Source organism: Pongo abelii, chromosome 10, assembly GCF_028885655.2.
Source record: "Pongo abelii isolate AG06213 chromosome 10, NHGRI_mPonAbe1-v2.0_pri, whole genome shotgun sequence".
NCBI classification, from domain to species: Eukaryota; Metazoa; Chordata; class Mammalia; order Primates; family Hominidae; genus Pongo; species Pongo abelii.
This window is the reverse complement of record NC_071995.2, coordinates 47,015,303-47,031,515: the sequence shown is the minus strand read 5'-3', so window position 1 is coordinate 47,031,515 and position 16,213 is coordinate 47,015,303. Positions and strand designations below refer to the sequence as shown.

Below are 16,213 nucleotides of genomic sequence, written 5' to 3'. Positions count from 1 at the left end.
GGTGCGATCTGGGCTCACTGCAGCTTCCACCTCCCGGGATCAAAAGATCCTCCCACCCCTGCCTACCGAGAAGCTGGGACTACAGGCGCGCACCACGACGCCCAGATAATTTTTGTATTTTTAGTATAGACGGAGTTTCACCGTGTTGCCCAGGCTGGTCTCGACCTCCTGAGCTCAAGCGGTCCTCCCGCCTCCCAAAGTGCTGGGATTACAAACATACGCCATAGCGCCCGGCCTAAGATAGTTGTTTTCAATACTTCTGGAAGCTTTATAGAAAACTCAAGTTACGTATAATTTCACGTTTCTTGAAAACTGAACCAAGAACACGTGGTACTAGTTTACTCTGGGGTTTGCGGTTTTTTTTTTTTTTTTGGACGTAGTCTTGCTCTGTCGCCCAGGTTGGAGTGCAGTGGCGCGATCTCGGCTCACTGCAAGCTCCGCCTCCCGGGTTCACGCCATTCTCCTGCCTCAGCCTCCCGAGTAGCTGGGACTACAAGCTCCCGCCACCACACCCAGCTAATTTTTTTTGTATTTTTTTTTAGTAGAGACGGGGTTTCACCGTGTTAGCCAGGATGGTCTCGATTTCCTGATCTCGTGATCCACCAGCCTCAGCCTCCCAAAGTGCTGGGATTACAGGCGTGAGCCACCGCGCCCGGTCGGGTTTGCGTTTTTTTGAGACAAGAGTTTCACTCTGTTGTCCAGACTGGAGTGCAGTGGTGCGATCTCGGCTCAGGGCAACTTACGCCTGCTGGGTTCAAGCGATTTTCCTGCCTCAGCTTCCCGAGTAGCTAGGATTACAGGCGCGCGCCACCACGCCCGGCTTTTTTTTTTTTTTTTTTTTTTTTAAGTAGAGACGGGGTTTCACCATGTTGGCCAGGCTTGTCTCGAACAAGTGCTGTGATTACAGGCGTGAGCCACTGCGCGGGGCCAACTCTGGTTTTATAAGAAAATATCCTTTTGTGGACGTGTTTTTAAACCCGGCTTAAGAAAAGGCTTCAGCTGTAAACCAACCACTAGATTAACACCAGAAATGCAGGATTAGGCAACGTGAAAGTTAATTATTCCCTTCCAAGGAGGGGCCTGCCTCCATTCTCAGGTGGACTGGCGCAGTTGGAAACTCTCCCCAGGGCCGGGCCACAGGTGACTCAGAAGCGAGTCACTGGGCGCTGGAGAAGGGGAGCCAGGAAGTGCTGCACCGTCGGTGCGGGAGCGCACGAGGGCCTCCGGGGCCCAGTGGGTAAGGCAGTGGGAAGGAGAGGTCGCTTGAGAAAACGTGGGGAGAGATTTTTAGTTTAAGTTCTTGGAGGCCAATGAGCAGGCTCCCTGACCTTCCTCCCTAGGACAGTAGGGGGCCCTGCGGGGAAAGCCCTCACTAGGATCAAGAGAGCTTTCCATTTCCACTGATGGCCGCAACCGGGCCAGGTCTTCCGGCCCGAACTGGTGTCTGCCACGTGAACTCGACCTTCCAGCACGGCCACCACAAGCCAGGTTAACCGGAGGGGCCCGGGGCAGTCTGGAGCTGTCCTGGGCGCGGCCCGAGGTGCAGGCAGTAGTTCCCGGGCCCGCCGTCCCCTGGGACACGCACTCTTCCCCAGCCCCTAGGGACCCCACTCACCATGACTAGAACTTGAAGGGGTCTGCGGCGCTGAAGAAGGCGAAGGGACGGCAACAAGGATCTCCCACTAGCAGACTACTAAGGAGTCCGGGGGAGAAGTAGTGACAGGGTCGCCGGCCCCGAGGGGCCTTATATACCCGGTCCCCGGCCACGTGTCGGGAGGGCGGGCCCCGGACCCCGCCCCGTGCCGCTGCGGCCCCACCTTCGGGCTCTGGCCTGCTCCCGGCCGCACCCGCGGAGTGGGGGCGCGCGGCGTTGATTGGCGGATTCAAAAGTTCAAACCAAACTCGTCGGAAGAAGTCAGGAGCAGGAAGGGGAGGAAGAGGAGGAAGGGGAGGAAGGGCTCTGGGGCTGGAGAATGGGCCGGGACAGGGGTTGCGGGGCCGTCAGGTGGGCAAAACCCCAGCGAGGGGAAGCTCCAGGTGAGAGGGCGACCGTGCCCGGAAGAGAAGCCCTTACTGCACCGCCCCGGCCTCGCCTCCGGTCCCCGCGGCTGCGCTCCCTACGCCGCCGGGGAGGCGCTGACGCCGAGACCAGGCTGCGGGTTCCGCCTCGGAGTCCTGGCTGCCGGGCACCCCAGCTGGGCCCGCGGGCGCCCGCTCCCCTCGCCGCTGAGGGCTGTCCAGAGAGAGGGCTTGCTCCCCACTCTAGGTCTGAATCACGACGAAAGCGCCTTAAACTCTATTCCCACCTTTTTGGCTGCTTTTCCTTACGTCCTCTTTAAATGAGCCTTTGGCTCCTAACAGTCTCCGCCCGATAGGCGCAAAAGCAGTTTTTTCAGTTCATTAGGATAATGAATAGCTTACATTTTTTGATTGCTAACTATGCAGAGTAGTTGGCCTTTTTTTTTTTTTTTTTTTTGAGACAGAGTCTCGTTCTGTCACCCAGGCTGGAGTGCAGTGGCGCGATCTCAGCTCACTGCAACCTCTGCCTCCCGGGTTCAAGCGATTCTCCTGCCTCAGCCTCCTGAGTAGCTGAGACTACAGGCGCGTGCCACCAGACCTGGCTAAATTTTTGTATTTTTAGTAGAGATGGGGTTTCACAGTGTTAGCCATGATAGTCTCGATCTCTTGACCTCGTGATCCGCCCGCCTCGGCCTCCCAAAATTCTGGGAATACAGGCGTGAGCCACTGCGCCCGGCCGAGTAGTTGGCTTTTCATATCACATGATCACATTTCATCCATATGACAAACTCTATGAATTATTATCCCCAGTTTACAGATGAGGAAAGTAGGGCTCCGAGGAATTAAACCCTTCAACACGAGCTTGTACTGCTTCATACTAAATGTGCCTCTCTGACCATCTCTGCCAAGGTTTCTCAGAAGCGCCTTTTATTTCTGTTGTTTTTGTTTCTCTGCAACTCTATCACGTTATCTTAGCTCATGAATTCCTTGACCATCTCTGGGAGATACAGAGTTTATGGAAATATTGAGGGAACAAAAGTGAATTTTCTGGCCGGGCACGGTGGCTCATGCCTGTAAGTCCAGCACTTTGGGAGGCCGAGGCAGGCAGGTCACTTGAGGTCAGGAATTCAAGATATACTTCAACTCAAACATACAAAATGGCCCTTGTGGAACATATGTGTAGAGATTTTAGTCTTAGTAGAGCTTTTCAACTTTTTCATTCATTCCCCAGATATATTTAGCACAGTATCCTAGGTGCTTAGGGAATATGTTTGTGAGCAAAACTGATGGCTCTGCCTCATGGAGAGGGAATAGGGAAGATAGGGAAGTGGGAGTGGGATAGGGAAGGAAAACAACCAACAGGCCTGGCGCAGTGGCTCAAGTCTGTAATTCTAGCACTTTGGGAGGCCGAGCCGGGCGGATCACTTAAGGTCAAGAGTTTGAGACCAGCCTGGCCAACATGGTGAAACCCCATCTCTACCAAAAAATGCGAAAATTAGTCGAGCATGGTGGTGCACACCTGTAATCACAGCCACTCGGGAGGCTGAGGCAGAATTGCTTGAACCCGGGAGATGGAGGTTGCAGTGAGCAGAGATCGTGCCACTGCACTCCAGCCTGAGTGACAGAGACTCTGTCTCAGAAAAAAAAAAAAGAGTAATTCTCTTGTACTTTAAATTAATTTTAAGCATTGGGATCCATATTTAAATTTGCTGCCCTCTGCTGGAATTTCTTGGGGAAAAATCTCTTTGCTGGGTAGACAGTTAAACATTTAACCTTTATGTTAACAGATCTTTATGAGTCTAAAAATTACAGTGTAAGGAGAGGCAGAAACTGATCTTACTTTTTGGTTGACAGCTTCCAGAATTCATCAAAAATATGCTAAATTATTATTATTTTGAGATGGAGTCTCGCTCTGTTGCCCAGGCTGGAGTGCAATGGCATGATATCAGCTCACTGCAACCTCCACCTCCCAGGTTCAAGCAATTCTCCTGTCTCAGCCTCCCAAGTAGCTGGGCTTACAGGCATGTGCCACCATGCCCAGCTAATTTTTGTATTTTTAGTAGAGATGGGGTTTCACCATGTTGGTCAGGCTGGTCTCAAACTCCTGACCTCAGGTGATCCACTGGGCTCAGCCTCCCAAAGTGCTGGGATTACAGGCATGAGCCACTTTGCCCAGACTATGCTAAATTATTAATAGGGTGACAGAAGACATGGTTCAGTGATCAGCCTTTTTTTTTTTTGCTATAAATTTTTTTTTTTTTTTTTTTTTTTTTTACACGGGGTCTCACTCTGTCACCCTGGATGGAGTGCAGTGGTGCAGCCTCGACTTTCTGGGCTCAAGCAATCCTCTTGCCTCAGCCTCCCAAGTACCTGGGACTACAGGTGTGTGCCACCACGCCTGGCTAATCTTTTTTTTTTTTTTGTAGAGATGAAGTCCCACTATATTTCCCAGGCTGGTTTTGAACTCCTAGGCTCAAGCAGTCCTCCTGCCTTGGCCTCCCAAAGTGCTGGAATCACAGGCGTGAGCCACCACGCCTGGCTAATATATAACTTTGGATGGACATTTCCCCTCCTCAGGGTCCAGGTTTTGAATGTGCAATATGAGGAGATTGGACAGGATCCTCTGTAAGGCCCTTACAGCCCTAACATTCTCTGATGTGTAACTCAAAGTTTGTGGGGTTCATGTGAGCTCAACAAATATGAGCAAAGGAGAAAACATGCTTCCTCAGTCAACATCTTGACTGAAGAATCACCAGAACATTAGATAAATAATTACAGATGGGGCTTTCATTGTAATCTTACAATGCTTTAGGGAAATAAGCGTTGCATACCTACTGCAGCTTTGGGGAACTTGGGCTTTAAATTATATAGCTTGTTCACAAAACATTAGTAAAGAGAAAAGAATTCAGATAAAACTGAACCTTATTTTTTTTCAGCCTAACTCCTGTTTTCTTTGCTGAGATACTAGTAATACTGAAGTATTTATTTGTATTCAGTTACAAATTACATATTACAATTAATGATGTAGGAATATTTTGTGCTTATGTAGAAATTTATAACAAAATGTTTTCTACTGCAATAGTGCATTGGTAGAGTTTTTATAAATGAGTTTTTACAAAGGTATTTATTATGGAACTGTGGAAAATAAAGTCCTGAGACTTGAGATAATTTACCCCAAACCACAAGAGATAGGAGTCAGATTAAATACCTACAATGACAGTTGTCTCTTTTATTCTATGTTCTTCCTCAGCCTGTTATTGGCTCTAGTTAACAGGGAAAGGGAAGTCCTAGAAAAGTCATTTATTGAATTTGTAGTCCTATGGTAAGATTACTAATGTAACAAGAAAAAAAAAATTTACCCTACTTTTAACAACCCCAAAGGACAGCTAGGACTCTGCAGTTGAACAACCTTCTTTACAATAAGCATTTTTTTTTTTTTTGAGACAGTGTCTTGCTGTGTTGCCCAGGGTGGAGTGCAATGGCGCTATCTTGGCTCAGCGCCACTGAGCCCCAGGCTGGTCTCAAACTCCTGACCTCAGGTGATCTGCCTCCCAAAGAGCTGGGATTACAGGCGTGAGCCCCCTGCGCCCAGCCTACAATAAGCATTTTTTAAGATTTATGCATTTCAGCCAGGTGAGGTGGCTCATTTCTGTAATCTCAACACTTTGGGAGGCCAGGGTGGGCAGATTACTTAAGTCCAGCCTGGGGCAACATGGCGAAACCCTGTCTCTACGAAAATTAAAATAAATTAGCTGGACATGGTGGTGTGTGCCTGTCGGCCAGCTACTCGAAAGGCTTTAGTGGGAGGATCACTTGAGCCTGGGAGGCTGAGACTGCAGTAAGCCAAGATCGTGCAACTGCACTCCAGCCTGGGGGGAAAACAGACCCTGTTCCACCCAAAAGAAATACAATTATGTATTTCAAGGCAGTTTGTTTTTTCTCCTTTTTTATGCCTTGTACGTACAGAATAGCAGGACGTTATTTTCTAGGAAACATGTTATTTTATTTTATGGGAAAAACAGTCCTTGGATCCTTTAACTTTTATTTATTTCTCTTTTATCCCACAAATGTTTGCAATCTTTACAAGTTTCCTACAAATTCTTTAGAAGTTCTCTTCCTCCCTGATTTGAGCTGTGTTTTGGATGACTTCCCCTTCGGCAGGGCTTAGTATGTGAATTTTTAGCTCCATTCTGGGAGATTACCATAGAAGATTGACTTTCATCTCTGAAATTACACATTTTCTTTCCACTGAGATTTGGCTTGTTCTGATCTGCTTTATATTTCCTAAAAATACAGTGCTGTGGCATCGCTTCCTCGGTGACTAACTGAAACAACTGAACCGGTTCCTTTGACCTGTATTCCCACCCTGTATCCCTACACCCAAGACTTCTTACTCAAGCTCTTGCTAATCTTTCCTGGAATTAGCCACCATTCCCTTGCCTCCTTCCCCCATTCCTTTAGGATACACAGATAAAATTCTCTTGGAGGAAAATTAAAAGGAACTACTCACATTCTTCAATTGTCTACAGTATTATTCTAATAAATGGACTATATCATAGAGCCTGGAAAACTTTTCTATTTATAGTAACATTTATTTAATAAATTTATTCATGTACTGAAAAAGCACTCAGGCGGCCCAAAGTAGAAGGCCCCTGAAGGTTTTCTTTCCCTGCGACTAACTTCTTGCCACCAAGCAAGACAATGGGGAATTTGCTTAGGGACTGTGAATCTCAGGATAATCTTTTCCGTTTTACTTTTCTGCGTCTCCACCTGCCTCCTCCTCCTCCCAGGACACACAGCCAGCCATTATCAAGTACACTAAGTAATGTTTTTTCATACATAATTAAGGCAATGGAATCTGAATACTAGAGAGAATATCAGTGCATAAATCATAGTTAGGAAACTTAGAGGTGAAACCGGTCTCTTTTTACTCATGTAAGCCATGTGTCACTTAACAACCAAGATCTGTTCTAAGAAATGCATCCTAGGCAATTTATTCATTGTGGGAACATCACAGAGTATACATACGCAAACCTAGCTTATTGCTCCAAAGCTAGAAACTTGTGCAGCCTGTTACTGTACTGAATACTTAGGCGATTGTAACTAGATGATAAGTATTTGTATCTAGGTTGGGCGTGGTGGTTCACGCCTGTAATCCCAGCACTTTGGGAGGTTGAGGCAGGCAGATCACTTGAGGTCAGGCGTTTGAGACCAGACTGGCCTACATGGTGAAATCCCAACTCTATTAAAAATACAAAAATTAGCCAGGCATGGTGGTGTGTGCCTGTAGTCCCAGCTACTCAGGAGGCTGAGGCACAAGAATCGCTTGAACCCGGGAGGCAGAGGTTGCAGTGAGCCGAGATCACACACTGCATTCCAGCCTGGGCGACACAGTGAGACTCTGTCTCAAAAAAAAAAAAGAAAGTATTTGTATCTAAACATAGAAAACTTATGGTAAAAATATGGTATAAAAGATAAAAGATGGCACACCTATATAGGGCACTTACCATGAATGGAACTTGCAGGACTGGAAGATGCTTAGTGAGTCAGTGGTAAGTGAATGTGAAGGCCTAGGACATTTTAAAAAATTTTTCATTTTTGGCTGGGCATGGTGGCTCACACCTGTAATCCCAGCACTTTGGGAGGCTGAGGCGGGTGGATCACCTGAGGTCAGGAGTTCGAGACCAGCCTGACCAACACGGAGAAACCCCGTCTCTACTAAAAATACAAAAAAGTTAGCCGGGCGTGGTGGCACATGCCTGTGGTCCCAGCTACTCGGGAGGCTGAGGCAAGAGAATTGTTTGAACCTGGAAGGTGGAGGTTGCAGTGAGCCGAGAGTGTGCCATTGCACTCCAGCCTGGGCAACAAGAGCAAAACTCCGTCTCAAAACAAAATTCATTTTTGAATTATTTATTTATTTACTTATAGCTGGGCATGATAGCTCATGCCTGTAATCCTAGCACTTTGGGAGGCCAAGGCGGGCTGATCACCTGAGGTCAGGAGTTCAAGACCAGCCTGACCAACATGGCAAAACCCCATCTCTACTAAAAACACAAAAATTAGCCAGGCGTTGTGGTGCACACCTGTAATCCCAGCTACTTGGGAGGCTGAAGCAGGAGAATCGCTTGAACTAGGGAGGTGGAGGTTGCAGTGTGCCCAGATCACACCAGTTCACTCCAGCCTGGGCAATAGAGCGAGACTGTCTCAAAAAGAAAAACAAAAAACAAAACATAAATAATTTTTATAAAAACTCTGTTGCCCAGGCTGCTCACAAACTCCTGGGCTCAAGTGATGCTCCCTCCTGGGCCTCCCAAAGTGCTGGGATTACAGGTGGGAGCCACTGCACCCAGCTGACCTAGGACATTATTGTATACTACTGTAGACTTTATAAACACTGACACTTAGGCTACATTAAACTTGAAAACATGTTTCTTTCTTCAATAATAAATTAACTTTAGCCTACTGTAGCTTTAAAAATTTGTAAGGCCAGGTTCTGTGGCTCATGCCTGTAATCCTAGCACTTTGGGAGGCTGAGGTGGGCGGATCACTTGAGGTCAGGAGTTCACAATCAGCCTGGCCAACATGGTGAGACCCCATCTCTACTAAACATACAAAAAATTAGCCGGATGTGGTGGCGCATGCCTATAATCTCAGCTACTTGGGAGGCTGAGGCAGGAGAATCGCTGAAACCCGGAAGGCGGAGGCTGCAGTGAGCCAAGATTGTACCACTGCACTCCAGCCTGGGCAATAAAGTGGGACTCTGCTCAAAAAAAAAAAAAAAAAAAGAAATTGTAAACTTTTTAAAACTTTTTGTCTCTTGTAATAACACAGCTTAAAACACAAACACATTGTACAGCTGTACAACATTTTTTTTGAAACAGGGTCTCCCTCTGTCACCCAGGCTGGGGTGCGCTGGCATGATCACGACACACTGCAGCCTCAACTTCCTGGGCTCAAGCAGTCCTCTCGCCTTAGCTTCCTGAATAGCTGAGGTTACCGTGTGTGCCACCATGCTTGGCTAATTTTTTGTATTTTTTGTAGCGAGAGGGTCTTGCTGTTGTCCAGTCTGTCTCAAACTCCTGGCCTCAAGCAATCCTCCCACCTTGGCCTCCCAAAGTGCTGGAATTACAAGCTTGAGCCACCTCGCCTGGCCTGCAAACGTAAAATTTAAAAAAAGAAAATGCCTCTTCCCGCCCCCTTTCCTCAGCCCCTCCACTGCTAGTACCAGTATCTGCATGCTAGGTGTTCATCCCTGGATTGAGGAGTTTAAATGCTTTAACTTATTTATTCTTCATGAAAACCCTATGAGGTAGACACTATTGTTACCTCCATTTTACAGGAGAGGAAATGGAGGCTGCCTGGCTTTGGGAACTGCCCTGAGGTCACACAGCAGCGCATGCTGCCTTCAGTCCAGCCTTCTTTGGAATCCCAACCGTTCCCTCAGGAGGTTGGCTTTAAGGCCTTCATTTCTAAACCACTGTCTTCTTTTTTTTTTTTTTTTTTTTTTTTTGAGATGGAGTGGCTTGATCTGGACTCACTGCAACCTCTGCCCCCTGGGTTCAAGTGATTCTCTTGCCGCAGACTCCCAAGTAGCTGGGATTATAGGCGCCCACCACCATGCCCAGCTAATTTTTGTATTTTTAGTAGAGACGGGGTTTCATCATGTTGGCCGGGCTGGTCTCGAACTCCTGACCTCAGGTGATCCACCCGCCTCGGCCTCCCAAAGTGTTAGGATTACAGGCGTGAGCCACCGCTCCTGGCCTAAATTACTGTCTTCTCTCCAAGAACATTAATATAGAACCACTTTTATATCTACAACTTTAATTACATGTTTATTTCCCCAAATCATCAAAATCTGCAATGTCCCTAAACCCCTCAGGAGATGCAGTGAAGGAAGGAGGCTGGAACAGGGTTCTAACAGATGAGGGTCTGCACTTGCAGGCCTCTGTTTTCACAACACTTTGCTGTTTTTGATCCTCTAGTCCATATACTTTTTTCCTTACCCTCCAGCATATTTTGTTCCAATGGAGTCAGGAATATAAGCCCTTTAGAACCCCTGAAAGTTCTTTGTGTGTTTCTGGTAGATAAAGATTTCCTTATTTTAAAGTACATAGTTCTCTGTTTTGGTCAGTTTCAGTCCCCACTGACCTTGTAAATGGGTGATACGGAACAGCCTGTAACTACAAAATCAACTTCTTATCCAGTTCCCTCAGCTGCTCCATTTATTTGTACGGAACCCAAGGGACAGAGCTGGGTTCACACACTGTGGAAAAGAAAAAGAAGAAATAATTTTTGTTCAAAACAAAGAAACAAATTTTAAATTCACGCTGTTCTTTCTCTTTACTCTGCATGAAATGACTGATAATAAACCAAAGTTGCTTCAGAGGAAAAAAAAAATTATCCTGGAACAGAGATCACCTGACAAGCTACACAGCCTGTTTCCCTGATGCTCACTTGCTCGATTGCATTGGGGGGTTTCATGGCCTTTGGTCAAGGCCAGGAGGGCCTAACCCCAAACACGCTAGTTTCTTTTAGTGTTGTTCGTTTGCTTGTTTTTGACACAGGGTCTCACTCTCACCCAGGCTGGAGTGCAGTGGCACCATTGTAGCTCACTGCAGCCTCAACGTCCCAAGCTCAGGTGATCTTCCCACCTGGGCCTCCCAAGTAGCTGGGACTACAGGCACGTGCCACCACACCCACTGGCCTCAGCCTCCCCAAATGCTGGGAATACAGATGTCAGCCACCACGCCCTAGCCTCAAGCACATTGCTATGGAAGCCTAAAAAGATAAATCTGGCTGGGTGTGGTGGCTCACACCTGTAATCCCAGACACTTTGGGAGACTGCGGCTGGCAGATCACGTGATGTCAGGAGTTCCAGACTAGCCTGGCCAACATGGTGAAACCCTGTCTCTAATAAAAATATAAAAATTAGCCAGGCGTGGTGGCAGACGCCTGTAATCCCAGCTACTCCAGAGGCTGAGACACGAGAATGGAGAATCGCTTGAACCTGGGCGGTGGAGGTTGCAGTGAGCTGAGATTGCGCCACTGCACTCCAGCCTAGGTGATAGAATGAGACTCAGTCTCGGAAAAAAAAAAAAAAAAGACGAATCTACCAGGTAGAGTGGTTCATGCCTGTAATTCCAGCACTTTGGAAGACCAAGGTGGGTGGATCACACGAGTCCAGAGGTTTGAGACCAGCCTGAGCAACATAGCAAGACCTCTATCAGAGAAATATATATAATATATATATATTTTTTTTAATAAAAAAAAAAACATAAGTTCAGCTGCTGGGGAAAGTGGTAGTTGGTTTCTTAGCAAGCAACAGAATCATTTTGACCTTTAAAGATAAGGACAAGATAAAACACAAAGGGAAAAGCACTGCAGGGTAAGGAAAGTAAAGATTAGAATAACAAAATACTGAATTAGACTATTCACTGTAAACTCTCAGAGCCATTATAATTATAGGAATTCTGGCTTATAGTGTGATTAGAGTAACCTTTGGCAAGGTCCGTAGTTGTATTTTGGGTGAGTTTCTCCATCTGCATTTGGTGTGAGGATAAGACTTGCTCCAAAACAGCCTGAGGCCAGGTGCAGTGGCTCAAGCCTGTAATCCCAGCACTTTGGGAGACTGAAGTGGTAGGATCACTTGAGCTCAGGAGTTTGAGACCACCCTGGGCAACACAGAGGGACCCCATTTCTACTTAAAAAATAAAAGAAAAAGAAATATATGTATTTTGCCTCTGCACCAAGTTCCTGACACAGAGCTCCTAAATCCCTTGGAACTTCGTGGGTGATGGGAGCATCTTTTGTACTAATGAGGGTCTCTTGGTGGCTTGCTGGATAGCTTCAGGATAGGGTCTGGTCACCAGAAAGACAAAGTCATGATTAGAAGCTTGAAAATTTAGCCACATCCCCCATCCTCCAGGGAGGGGAGAAGGACTAGGGATTGAGTTAAAAATTGATCATGCCTATGTGATGAAGCCTCCATAAAAATCCCTAAACTACGGGGTTCCCAGAGTTCCAAACTGGTAAACAAGAACACATCCACTTGCCAGGAGGGTTGTGCACCCCAGCTCCACTACACTCAAAGGACAGAAGCTGCTGCACTCAGGAGCCTTCCAGACCTCACCCTATATATCTCCTCATTTGACAATTCATTTGCTTTTTTTTTTTTTGAGATGGAGCCTCGCTCTGTTGCCCAGGCTGGAGTGCAGTGGCATGATCTCGGTTCAATGCAGCTTCCACTTCCCAAGTTCAGGTGATCTCTGCCTCAGCCTCCTGAGTAGTTGGGATTACAGGCGTGCGCCATGACACTCGGCTAATTTTTTTTTTCTTTTCTTGAGACGGAGTTTCACTCTTGTTGCCCAGACTAGAGTGCAATGGCATGATCTTGGCTCACCGCAACCTCCAGCTCCCGGGTTCAAGCGATTCTCCTGCCTCAGCCTCCCGAGTAGCTGGGATTACAGGCATGCGCCACCACGCCTGGCTAATTTGGTATTTTTAGTAGAGACAGGGGTTCTCCATGTTGGTCAGGCTGGTCTCGAACTCCCGACCTCAGGTGATCCGCCTGCCTCGGCCTCCCAAACTGCTGGGGTTACAGGTGTGAGTCACTGCACCTGGCTCCCCTTCCTGCTTTTATCCTCTCTTCTATCTCTGTAGGGCTCCCTGTCCCTGATTTTATTAATACTAGTCCTATCCACCTGTGCCCCAGTTCTGTATTCCTGCTCACAGTCTCTGGGATTTTGCTTCATAATTTAACCCTTTTTCTTGACCCTTCACTTTCTTTTGTTTAGACAAATTGGGACTGAACTCTAGTTTCAGTACCAGTTTGAGTTACTGTTCAAATAAAATTATAGGCCACTTTGGGAGGCAGAAGCAGGAAGATTGCTTGAGTCCAGGAATTCAAGACCTACAAAAAAATTTAAAATTAGCATGGTGTGGTGGTACATGCCTGTAGTCCCAGCTACTGGGGAGGCTGAGGTGGGAGGATAGCTTGAGCCCAAGAATTCAAGTGAGCCATGTCGGTGCCACTGCACTCCAGCCTGGGCAAGAGTGAAACCCTCTCTCAAAAATAAAATGAGTATCCCCTCCCCATGCCCCCTCCCTTCATGATTTCAATTTTAAGCATCCCACCGTCCAACCACAACCTCCCACTTTTTAGCTCTACGAAACCAATACCCACAACCCCTCTACCTAACTGGGACTTACAAGACATTGACATGCCCACGTGTGCACTGTCCTCTATTCCGCTACATCCTCAGGTCTCCTTCCATAGCTTCCGCCATAGCTTACACCTACCAACTCTCATGCTTTATTTTCTTGTTTGTGCTCACTTAGCAAAACCGAATAACCTGATTAAATCTAACTCTGCCTACTCCATGCCTGCAGGCATGGCTGTGGTATGCTGAGAGTTCCGTTTAAAATTCATGACTACTAACCTCCAGCGGGTTTATATTGCTCAGCAGTCATCCGGAATTTCCCTTAATCTTTCACTTTCCCACTCTCCTGAAAGTATTTTTTTTTGTTTTTTTTTAAGATAGGGTCTGGCTCTGCTACCCAGGCTGGAGTGCAGTGGTGCTGCAATCTCGGCTCACTGCAACCTCCACCTCCCAGGTTCAAGGAATTCTCCTGCCTCAGCCTCCCCAAGTGGCTGGGATTATAGAGGCCTACCACACTTGACTAATTTTTGTTTTTGTTTCTGTTTTGAGATGGAGTCTCCCTCTTGTTGCCCCAGGCTGGAGTGCAATGGCATGATCTCGGCTCACCGCAACCTCCGCCTCCCGGGTTCAAGTGATTCTCCTGCCTCAGCCTCCTGAGTAGCTGGGACTACAGGCGCCCGCCACCATGCCTGGCTAATCTTTTATATGTTTTCAGTAGAGACGGGGTTTCACCATGTTAGTGAGGATGGTCTCGATCTCCTGACCTTGTGATCCACCCGCCTCGGCCTCCCAAAGTGCTGGGATTACAGGTGTGAGGCACCGCGCCCAGCCAATTTTTGTATTTTTAGTAGAGATGGGGTTTCGCCATGTTGGCCAGGCTCTAAAAGTCTTTTTGTAATATCTTCTTCACTACCCTCAACTTCCCCCAAACCTTCTCCCTATTCTCACTCTCAGTTCATGACTTTTCACCCTTATTCACTGAGAAAATAGAAGCAGTCAGAAAAGAATGTCCACAAGCCCCTACTGCTATGTCTTTCTTGTTAAAATATAATTTTGAAAAAGTTAAGATTATGACTGTCATACAAATATAGAATAAACACCAAGTTTTATTAACTAAAGGAAGCAGTAAAATGGTCAAGCTGGTGAAAAGAGCACTTGAAGAGCAGGAATTTACATATTTTATTAGGAAAGACACTTACAATTTTATTAGAATAAAATTTATAGGTAGATACAAAACTGGTTAATGCCTTACAGAGCAAAAACATCCTAACCTGTGCATCTGGTTTCTGCCACCTAGCATCATATTCTGGAGTTTAATCTATATGGTAACATGCATTCATCCTTCATTCCTTCTTACTGCTGAACAGTATTGCATTGTATGGATGTAGCATATTTTATTTACCCATTCACCAGCTGACAGACTCAGAATGTTTGCTGTTGGTTTTTCTTAGAAGCCCCTTATCTGGTTAAGGATATTCCCTTTTATTCCTAGTTCGTTGAGTTTTTATCATGAATGGGTTGGATTTTGTCAAATGTTTTTTCTGCATCGATTGAGATGATTATGTAGCTTTTGTCCTTTATTAATATTGTATATTACATTAATTGATTTTAGAATTTAAACCAACCATGCATCCTTGGAATAAATACAACTTGGTTGTGTTGTATAATCTTTTTTTTTTTTAAATACCGAGTCTCACTCTGTCGCCCAAGCTGGAGTGCAGTGGTGCCATCTCAGCTCACTACAACCTCCACCTCTTGGGCTCAAGCGATTCTCCTTCCCCAGCCTCCAAAGTAGCTGTGATTAAAGGTGCCCACCACCGCCCAGCTAATTTTTATATTTTTAGTAGAGACAGAGGTTTCACAATGTTAGCCAGGCTAGTCTTGAACTGCTGACCTCAACTGATCCATCCGTCTCGGCCTCCCAAAGTGCTAGAATTACAAGGTGAGCCACCAGGCCCGGCCTATAACCTCTTCTGTATGTTGCTGAATTTGGTTTGCAGACAACTTTTGTATCAATATTTATAATGATATCGATATATACTTTTCTTACAGTGTCTTTATCTGGTTGTAGTATCAGAGTAATATTGAATTTATAGAATAAATTGGGAAGTGTTCCTCCTCTAATTTCTGAAATAATTTGTTGAATATTTGTATTATTGGTTCTTTAAATATTTAATGGAATTTACCAGTGAAGCCATCTGGGCTGGGCTCTTGTGGGAGGATTGTTAGATTGTTTTTGTTTGTTCATTTATTTGTTTTTGAGACAGGGTCTCACTCTGTTGCCCCAGGCTGGAGTGCAGTGGTACAATCTCAGCTCACTGCAACCTCCACCTCCCTGGTTCAAGTTATTGTCCCACCTCAGCCTCCCAAGTAGCTGGTACTATAGGTGTGTGCCACCCCACCTGGGTAATTTTTGTACATTTTGGTTGAGATGGGGGTTTTGCCATAATGCCCAGGCTGGTCTTGAACTCCCGACCTCAAGTGATCTACCTGCCTTGGCCTCTCAAAGTGCTGGGATTACAGGTGTGAGCCACCATGCCCAGCTGGAAGATTGTTTTTTAAATTCATTTTTTTTTAACCACTTGATATAGGTATGTTTGGATATCCTATTTCTTCTTGAGTTGGTCTTGATAATTTGTGCCTTTCTAGGGATTTTTCATTTCATTAAATTGCCTAATGTACTGGTATAAAGTTGTTCATATTATATTTTGTGTGTGTGTATGGTAGAGATGGGGTTTCACTGTTACGCAGGCTGTTCTGGAACTCCTGGGCTCAAGCAATCTGCCCACCTCAGCCTCCCAAAGTGTCGGGATTATAGTCATGAGCCACCATGCCTGGCCCCATAATATACTTTTATAATTTTAATTTTTGTAGGGCAGAGATTGATGTCCTCTCTTTCATTCTAGATATTGGTAATTTGTGTCTTCTGTTTTTTAAAACAAATTTATTATTATTATTTTTTGAGATGGAGTCTCACTCTGTCACCCAGGTTGCAGTGCAGTGGCACAATCTCGGCTCACTGCAACCTTCCACCT

At 46.1% G+C, this 16,213-nt stretch overlaps 1 protein-coding gene across 2 annotated transcripts in view; it reads right to left on the bottom strand.

The window, feature by feature from the left end:
• The window catches only part of LOC100446260 (tubulin alpha-1C chain), a 57,221-nt gene that overhangs the window by 6,248 nt on the left and 34,760 nt on the right, over window positions 1–16,213 (bottom strand). Inside the window, exon 1 of one of the 2 annotated variants that reach the window (XM_009247680.4) lies at window positions 1,616–1,823. The exons of the other annotated variant lie outside the window; for it this stretch is intronic. Within the exon in view, the coding sequence (XP_009245955.1) occupies window positions 1,616–1,618 (3 nt within the window). The 5' untranslated portion in view covers window positions 1,619–1,823. Of the gene's footprint in view, window positions 1–1,615; window positions 1,824–16,213 lie in introns of those variants that run through there. 2 annotated transcript variants of the gene reach the window in all.